Source organism: Engraulis encrasicolus, chromosome 11 (assembly GCF_034702125.1).
Source record: "Engraulis encrasicolus isolate BLACKSEA-1 chromosome 11, IST_EnEncr_1.0, whole genome shotgun sequence".
Taxonomy (NCBI): Eukaryota; Metazoa; Chordata; class Actinopteri; order Clupeiformes; family Engraulidae; genus Engraulis; species Engraulis encrasicolus.
In genome coordinates this window covers 48,883,398-48,893,397 of record NC_085867.1, presented here as the reverse complement: position 1 = coordinate 48,893,397, position 10,000 = coordinate 48,883,398, and the positions used below count along the sequence as shown (strand labels likewise).

General features: G+C 43.5%; 1 protein-coding gene across 1 annotated transcript in view; it reads left to right on the top strand.

Annotated features, from left to right (window-relative positions):
• The window catches only part of LOC134458481 (dihydropyrimidinase-related protein 2), a 97,284-nt gene that overhangs the window by 70,289 nt on the left and 16,995 nt on the right, over positions 1-10,000 (top strand). The window contains exons 9-11 of the mRNA XM_063210808.1: positions 2,371-2,527; positions 4,550-4,691; positions 6,548-6,718. Coding sequence (XP_063066878.1) covers positions 2,371-2,527; positions 4,550-4,691; positions 6,548-6,718 — 470 coding nt within the window. The remainder of the gene's footprint in view (positions 1-2,370; positions 2,528-4,549; positions 4,692-6,547; positions 6,719-10,000) is intronic.

Below are 10,000 nucleotides of genomic sequence, written 5' to 3'. Positions count from 1 at the left end.
CTTAGATGGACAGATTTCTTGCCAGAAACACCATCCTCTCAGTATGTTCTAGCTTCAAGCACGCTCTCAAAGGTAGGTCACTATTGCCACGATTAAATCACAATTGAAATCACGACTTCTACTTCACGAATTTATCACGATTTTTGATTACTTTCGATTAATTGTGCAGCCCTACATTTAAGCAAGTAGAGTGTGTAGCGTGTGTGTAGCGTGTGTGTAGAGTGTGGGGTGAGTACGCAGTACAGCAGTATACAATGTAGAACAGATGGAGAGCAGAAGAAAATAATGGAGTACCTATGAAGTGTAATGCAGGTTAGTGGTACCCATGATCAGAGGTGAGTGGAGTTAGATTATGTTATGCAGGGTGGCTCTCTCGGAAGAGAGGAGTCTTCACTAGCGTCTTGAAGGTTGAGAAGGATGACCCTGTTCTTGTATCAACTACACCAGGGTTTCCCAAACTGGGGTGCGTGCACCCCTGGGGTTGCGCGACCTGCCATAAGTGGGTGTGCGAGCTGAATAGAGCAATGGCGGATATGTGTTTTTAACCTGCATTAAAGAACATTAAGTAGTTTCTAATTGTATGGTGCATGCATTGTATGCTGGTAGGGTCCATCTGAAGTGCAGTTTAACTCCTTGACTATTGGAAAAGAGGATTCCCCAAAACGACTGTGCATAATGTGCAGTGAATGCACAGTAAATCCATACTTGCTTGGCCATCAGCACACCATAAATTCGCATGGGGGGTGCGTGAACCACATTGAAATGTACAAGGGGGTGCGCAGGGAAAAAAGTTTGGGAACCACTGAACTACACGTTTACTTGTCTACTACATATTGCACCAAAATGGGTCCAAATCAATGTAACTCTCATCATACTGTATGTACACTATGTACTAAAAAATACAATGCATTTGACTAAAAATGCTTTCAAATACACATGCACACAATGCTTTTAAATACGCATACACAAATTTCCTTTAGACGATAAGGAATAGCAGCATAAATAAGGAATTCAATGACATTACACTGCACTTCAGCTGGGAGTTTTTTTTTATCCAAAGTAATTGACAAAAGGAGGGCATAAACAAGCTACATACGTATATGCACAGCATCAGCAAGGTCAATTATTTCAAGGTACATCTTTGCCACGGCACAGCAAGGCAAGATTATTTGTACAGCGCTTTTCATACAGAGATGCAGTTCAATGGGCTTCACAAACAATTTTTTTGAAAAATGGTTTGCACACTCCTTTGGATTTTTTTTTCTTTAAGTTATTTTTCCTTCTTTTTATTCATTCATTCATTGCCAATTGCCATTGCCAAAATCCAAAGGTGTGTGCGAACCTTTTTTCAAAAAATACGTAATCTTTTTGTTCAGCATCAGGGATTGTGCACAAGTAACTCTCTACTTCACAAACAAAAGCACATCGGATGAAATACAAAATAAAAATAAAGGAATACAGAAAATATGAAATAAAGAAAGATAATAAACAATGGAGTGTGGTAGTTTTAAAATTATATTTTACTGTAGTTGGAAAGTAGCTCACGTGTCATAATCCTCTTAAAGGTTGAGTTGAATACACTTTTGTAGTAACTGGTAGCATGTTCCACAGTTGAGGGACAACAAGGGAGAGACACCATAAAACAAACATCTTGTTGCTATTGTCAACTTGGCAGGATGTCATTCACTCATAAATGAGAGGCATGTCTCTTATATGGAATAGTGAAAGCATTTCAGTAAGTTGAAAGTTCAACCCTTCAAGACAGGCAAGTGTTATGAAATGTGAATTCTTTCTTTCACTGATGTCTGTATGAGTATTTCAACATGTTTTGCTGCTAATGTGAGAACACCCAGTTATTGTTGGGTGACTTTTTTTCCCCAACAGCATTCTTCACAGAACAGTCAGGATGAATTTTTAATACTCTGACCACCTCCGGTCCAAGCACATGATTTCCAAAACACAATACTGTTTTTATTCCCTTTAGGCATCGTTAATACTTGTTTTTTCATACAGCAATGTCAGTATACAAACATATTCCCTATAGTTTTATGATTCATTTTTTAACGATCTTGCTACCTCCGGTCCAAACACATGATTTCTGAAACATGATATTGTTTTTTTCCCTATATGGATCAGTGTTTTTTATATAACAATATCACTCCTAAACTAAAAAAAACCTCACTCAAGCATATTTCCTTTAGTTTTATGATACTGTGGCCTAATGCGTATTCCCCTTGGACAGTTTGAAACATCTGGACCAGTTGATACTGGCCTCTATCCATGATGTGATAGCACAGACAGGAAAACACCCTAAAGTGCCTGGGATTGGGTGAGTTTTAACTTGTGAAATGGTGATTGGCTGTTCTTCAGGAACTGTGGTGTACGGAGAGCCAATCACGGCCAGCCTGGGCACGGACGGCTCGCACTATTGGAGCAAAAACTGGGCGAAGGCGGCGGCCTTCGTGACGTCACCTCCTCTGAGCCCCGACCCCACGACCCCTGACTATCTCAACTCTCTGCTGTCCTGGTGAGAACTGCCGTCGGAAATATGGACACACACACACACACACACACACACACACACACACACACACACACACACACACACACACACACACACACACACACACACACACACACACACACACAATTGTAATCAGTTTCCTTTTTTCTCTATCACACACACAACACCAACATATCTCACCACACACACACACACACACACACACACACACACACACACACACACACACACACACACACACACACACACACACACACACACACACACACACACACACACACACACACACACACACACACACACACACACACACACACTCAAAATAAGCAGTGTCCCTATTGGTCCCCACTGACCCCTATAGGTGACTTATTCCTCATGTCCCTCTCTTCTCTCTTCCTCTTTCCCCTTATTCCTCATGTCCCTCTCTTCTCTCTTCCTCTTTCCCCTTATTCCTCATGTCCCTCTCTTCTCTCTTCCTCTTTCCCCTTATTCCTCATGTCCCTCTCTTCTCTCTTCATCTTTCCCCTCTCTGCCTCTATTACATCCCTTGTTACTATATTATTCCTTTTACATACCCTCCTTCCCTTGATATTTATTTTATTTTATTTTTTATTTATTTTATTTTTTTATTATAATTTTTTTCATTTCATTTCATTTAATTTCATTTCATTTTATTTCATTTCATTTCATTTCATTTTGTTTTATTTTGTTTTATTACTGACAATCTGTGGCCTTGCCATTTAAGTGTTTTGCATGGGACACTGTATAATGAAGACATTAAAAATGTTGAACGTTGAATCTTTAGCCTCTTTTTACAGAAGGTCCTGCTGGCCGGCCCGATCACATGCTTTGCTGAAAAGACTCTACTTACTTACACCATCATAACAACATGTAATGGCTATGACATTAGCAAAAGTCAACATGTAATGGCTATGACATTAGCAAAAGTCTTTGGTCACAGATTAAGACTTGGTCAGTGCAGGTTATAACAGAGGGCCTGCGCCATGGAGGTAGTATAAGAACTGGAGAGAGTGAATAAGTCCTGCCTCCAGTCATTTCAATGGGAGATGCTATGCTAGTGAATTCAGCCAAAATTGAACACATTTTTCAGCTTCAAAGATGGAGTCGTTTCCGCCGACAGTTTACTCAGCCAATCACGTGCCACGTTATTGTCTGACTTACGTTTAATTCATCAGAAAGCTTTATGGAAGACGGGCATTGGATGCATGGAGGTGCCCAACCACAGACCTGTAAAGGTTGCGCACCCACCAATCACCATGAGCAAAGTGGAGCAAAGTGGATGTCGGAAATGCGAAAATGGTGACTTGCTAATCGGCGAAGCTAACCAGCCAAATTCTTGCCCCCTGGTCTGCGCAAAGGGGTTAATCTAGAGTAGCTTTTCTCAACTGGGGCTCTGCAGACCCTCAGGGGACGTTGAGGGGTGTTGAAAAGGATGCAGCTAAAAGGGAGGGGTGCTCAGTGGCCTTTGCGCGGGGCATTATTCTGGTTTATTTTTTAATACTAAGGCAGCGTTGACATGCTTACGATGAGGTCAGGGGGACATTGAGAGGCTTATGCTGAGGTCAAGGGGCCATTTATTCCCCCCCAAAAAAGGTGGAGAACCAGTGATCTAGAACCTGTTTCCTTCAATTCCACTCTGTCTCTCTCTCCCTATTGATGTATTCGAAAGTGTTTGGTTCCATGGCGATGCCATTTGCTCTGTTGTTAACAATGATTTGGTGTTTTCACAATGGTTATCATGAATAACCTTGATTTTTTTTATACTATTTATTTTGGAATACTTTTAAACCTCCTGTAAGATAACTCATTGTTCATTATAATAAAGTATTCCTAAAAAAATCCTGGCCCTTCCCCTGCCCCTTCTCCCCACCTGCCCCTTCATCCCCTCCGCCCCCCCAATGTAAAGCGATCTTGGGTTCCTTGAAAGGCGCTATATAAAACCAAGTTATTATTATTATTATTATTATTATTATTAAAAATCTAAAATCTCTCTCCCCTCTGCAGTGGGGACCTGCAGGTGACTGGCAGTGGCCACTGCACCTTCAACACGGCCCAGCGCGCCGTGGGCAAGGACGACTTCAGCCTGATCCCCGAGGGCACCAACGGCACAGAGGAGAGGATGTCCCTCATCTGGGACAAGTGTGTGGTAAGAAAACCACGCGCTCGCTCACACACACATGCATATGCATACACACATGCTCACATACAGGCACACACACACACACACACGGACACACACACACACAAACACACACACACACACACACACACACACACACAGGGTCACACACACAGGGTCACACACACAGGGTCACACACACACACACACACACACACACACACACACACACACACACACACACACACACACACACACACACACACACACACACACACACACACACACACACACACACAATCCTGGCTCATAGACTCAGGGCCTCTGACAGCTTTTGCTGGGCCCAGGGCAAAGCTGTCTACACATACATTCAATGCAATCAGAACCCAATTCTGGGCCCCCCTTCTGTCCATGGGCCCAGGACAACTGTCTAAAAGTTAAGAGAAAAAACACGCACATCCATCTCAAAACGATTGGGTGCAGGAGGACCAGCAAAAATACCATGCTGCCCGAAACGTCACATTAAAAAAGAGCAACGGGGGCTTGGTGTCGCAGACTTTTCTTTCAGTTTTTCCCAGGACAACTGTCCCCTTTGCCCCCCCCTGTCAGCTTCCCTGCATATACTTATGTGCTGTAAGTATAGTGCACAACTGCACGCCACCGATATGCGCATGGAGCTGCATGCATGTCATCCGATATTCACTGTAGACTCTACAGACGACACATGAAGGAGAGCAGATGGAAAAAGACGAGTCAAGATGGCTCCCTTGTGGTTCCTCACACACCGGGTGCGTTCAAAAAGGTTTGCTGTAAACCTCAAGAGCAACATCAAGTTAGTTAAGGCTCCATATTTATGGGCCTATCGTGGCTTAGCGGTAGGGCACTCGTATACTACGCGGCTGACCCCGGTTTGATTCTGGCACGGGTCCTTTACTGACCCTTACCCATCTCTCTCCCCCCCAAACATTTCCTGTCTCTCTCTCACACTCCCCTGTCACTAATAAAGTCTAAACGACCAAAAAAATATCTTTAAAGGGACACTGTGTGAGATTTTTAGTTTCCAGAATTCATGCTGCCCATTCACTAATGTTACATTTTTCGTGAATACTTACCACCAGCATCAAATTCTAAGTATTCATTATGACTGGAAAAATTGCACTTTTCATACATGAAAAGGGGGATCTTCTCCATGGTCAGCCATTTTGAATTTCCAAAAATAGCAATTTTTAGCTGCAAAAATGACTGTACTTGGACCATACTAAAAATATGTGTTTATTACTTAGTAAACTTTCATGTAAAGATCAAATTTGGCAATAGGCAGCCCAGTTTCAATGAGCAGCATAGTTGCAGTAGGCTACCTTTTTTGACCATTTCCTGCACAGTGTCCCTTTAATGAAATAAATAATTTATAAAAAAGGCTACGTATTTATGTCCATGTATAATTTGTGTCATGCGTGCATGCTGGTATGGTGCTTGCATGCATTATTACACCATGACAGCTGGAAACCAATTTAGAACTGTAAGCTAAGAAATGGACAACATGGAAGAGTACTTGCTACAGTACATTTCCATGTGTGGGACTGTACAATTGTCAATTATGATACACTGGTGTGTGTGTGTGTGTGTGTGTGTGTGTGTGTGTGTGTGTGTGTGTGTGTGTGTGTGTGTGTGTGTGTGTGTGTGTGTGTGTGTGTGTGTGTGTGTCCATGCTTGCGTGTGTGTGTGTGCGTGTGTGTGTGTGTGTGTGTGTGTGTGTGTGTGTGTGTGTGTGTGTGTGTGTGTGTGTGTGTGTGTCCATGCTTGCATGCGTGCGTGCGTATGTGTTTGTCTCCATGCTTGCATGCGTGCATGTGTGTGTGTTTGTGTGTGTGTGTTTGCTGTAGGTGACAGGCAAGATGGACGAGAACCAGTTTGTGGCGGTGACCAGCACCAACGCGGCCAAGATCTTCAACCTGTACCCCCGCAAGGGACGCATCGCCGTGGGCAGCGACGCCGACCTGGTGCTGTGGGACCCAGACATCACCAAGATCATCTCTGCCAAGAGCCACCAGTCTGTACGTTACACAAGAAAGACAAACACACACACACACACACACACACACACACACACACACACACACACACACACACACACACACACACACACACACACACACACACACACACACACACACACACACACACTACATACAAGATCATCTCCGCTACAGCCACAACTCTGTACGTTACACAATAAAGACACACACACACCGACATCACACACCACACACACACTCACACACACACACACACACACACACACACACACACACACACACACACACACACACACACACACACACACACACACACACACACACACACACACACACATTCACCATGATCATCTCCACCAAGAGGCACAGCCAAAGACAGAAGCGAAACACATACAGATGTGCAAATATGGCGTTACCCAATACCAAAGATTTTCTTAAGTAGATCAAGATACATAATCTTGATTCATTTCCTGGATCCATTTCAGGTCGGGTGAACGCCCCTTTAGGAGACCAACGAGTTTGAGAATAAATTACGCCCCTAGAGTACATGTGTGGAAATGAATCCTTGGATCACCGCGATTCCCTTAGCGCTGCACCTGGGATCCCTCAGCCCCTTAGATGGCGATAGTGCACAGTCCATGTTGCTGCCACTTAGCGCAACGGACAGAGAAGAAGAAGGGGGGACAACGCCCCCTTAGGAGACCTGACTTTGGCACGTTGTGTTTGCATTGGGTGGGCGGGGTTTGGGATATCTTGGTTTGATTGAGTATCGTTGCCAATACCTTAAGAAAACACACATGCTCAAAAATGGAAAACATGTGCACACACACTGTGGATATTTGCTGTCGACTCTAAACCACTAGTAATGGTGGGGTGGCGTCCGCGCCAATGTCTTATCCTGAGCATTTCGCTCGGTGCGTAATTCCAAGAGCGATATGACAAAAGGGAAGAAAGGGGTCGCAGACTGGAGCTGAATGCAAAATCAAAAACTGTATTAAACAAAGCCGAAAATAGTAAATAAATAAAACCGGCAGACAAGGGTCCCTTGTCTGTCGGTTTTATTTACTTTTTTCGGCTTTGTTTAATACAGTTTTTGATTTTGCATTCAGCTCCAGTGTGCGACTCAAAACCACTACCAGCATGCATAATTTGGCCATCGTCTTGAAATAGCGTAGTAAGTGTACATTTGTGTGATGTGATTATATTCCTAACACTACTTCTACTTCTACATTATACAACTCTAGTTATTCTCACTAGACTCTAGAATAGCTACTTTAGTTCTTACTCTAGTTAACTCGCTGTGCTGGCGAAATAGCCATACGTACGCAAGACTTCAGAGCATTTTGCCCTTTTCACAGACTATAAACGAGTGCTAACTCAGCAACAAAAAAAATGATGAGTGTCAGATTGCCTTTGCTAATGTCAGTGAGTGTGCGCTCCAGACTGCTGCTGAAGCACCCAGCTGTAGGTCGTTTAAGGATCTTGGTAGGATGAACATAACCTGGCTCTCACGCAGACTATTCGTGCTTCGTGCATCTTCGTTAAACTTTGTGACCTCGCACGAGGGTCTGGAAATCTTAGACGAGCCCGAACGGAATCAGATATTTCACATCCTGTCCAATCAGAATCGCGGGGTGTGAATGCAGGGTGGGGTATATACACAAGTCAGTGGTTGAAGTAGTACGTGATTTTAAAAAAAAGCCACTTGAATTCTCCAATCAGGTTCGAGCTGCTTTGAACACACCTACGCCTTTCCAGGGCCAAGCTATGGACAATCAGGCCCCCCCAATGCCCCCCGGGGTCTGTACCGCCAACCGGGGGCTGTACCGCCCCTGTTGAGAAACACTATTTTAGATGATTTACCTCCTACTAAGCATGTTCACAGAAACTTGACCTTAACCTGGTTTACTCCTGAACCAGCTTTGTAGTGTAGTGTTGTGTAGCCCCCGGCCAAAGGGGGATGGAAAACAGGGCTGTACTTTGGAAACATGACATCTTAAATTACCGCCAAGTAAAGAGGAGAGGAGGAGGACAGATGTAATCGAAAACAAAGACTATATTCAGATGTGCTGACACGCAACCGTAGGCCAAGCTCGTAAAGTGTGTTGTACTTTCTTGGAGCTTGTGCAAACGACAAAGGGGAAAAAAGGAGAACTCTGACAAGAATAAATTAGGACAAAAGGGATAGATACCACCCCAAACTCTATCCTTACTGGCAAGTGAACGTACACACAAAAGGGCTGACGCTATGCAACTTAGACGCTGTTCACAAATGCTGTAATGTAAGAATAGAAGTTTGTGCTTTTCTTGTTTTTTAAATAGCCTACAGAGGTGAAATACGGACATGAGCCATTTGCTGTGTTTCAAAAACGCTGTAATGCAAGAATAGAAGTTAGTACTTTTCTTGGATCTTACGTGGTCTACACACAGGGTGAAACACTAACACTAGCCAAGTAAGAACAGTGGGGGCAGATGCCAACCCAAACGCTGTTGTAAATCTTTAAAGGCGTGTGTGTGTGTGTGTGTGTGTGTGTGTGTGTGTGTGTGTGTGTGTGTGTGTGTGTGTGTGTGTGTGTGTCTGTGTGTCTGTGTGTGTCTGTGTGTGTCTGTGTGTGTGTCTGTGTCTGTGTCTGTGTGTGTGTGTGTGTGTGTGTGTGTGTGTGTGTGTGTGTGTGTGTGTGTGTGTGTGTGTGTGTGTGTGTGTGTGTGTGTGTGATCAAACAGACCAAACAAAAGTAGAATACATTTTATGCCTGCTGCACAAAATTAAAATATGGTAGTTGTGAATTTTTTAAAAAATGTTTTAGAAAATCTGACATTTTTATACAAGGAATAAAGTCCAGATACAACGTCCAGATGGTTGTGGTGTGCAGTCACAATACTGTAAGTAGCTGGGAGAAGAAATGGGACAAATCGCCACATACTGGTTGACTACATTTGTTGCATGTTTTATTTTGATTTCACATTTTGATTTCACTATTGCTTAATCAGGTGAACGTTTTTTTTGCAAGGTTGCACATAAGGTGCATCCTCTCCCATCTGTCCACCCAACATTCCTTCTTGTGTTGATACTAAGTATGAAATGCATATGGGGCACCTAAGTCACGCCCTCTACTTCCTGGTTCATGGGGCAGAGGGAGTCAAAAAAGAATTACTGGGCTTGAAATGAGTGGTTTTTCGGCAACAATCCAAACCTTGGACCTCCACTTATGCACCAAAAGTCCACTATGACTCGCCTCGTTCACTTCCATCTTATTTTTTGCAACTGTCTGCCCCATGAACCACGAAGTAGAGGGCGTG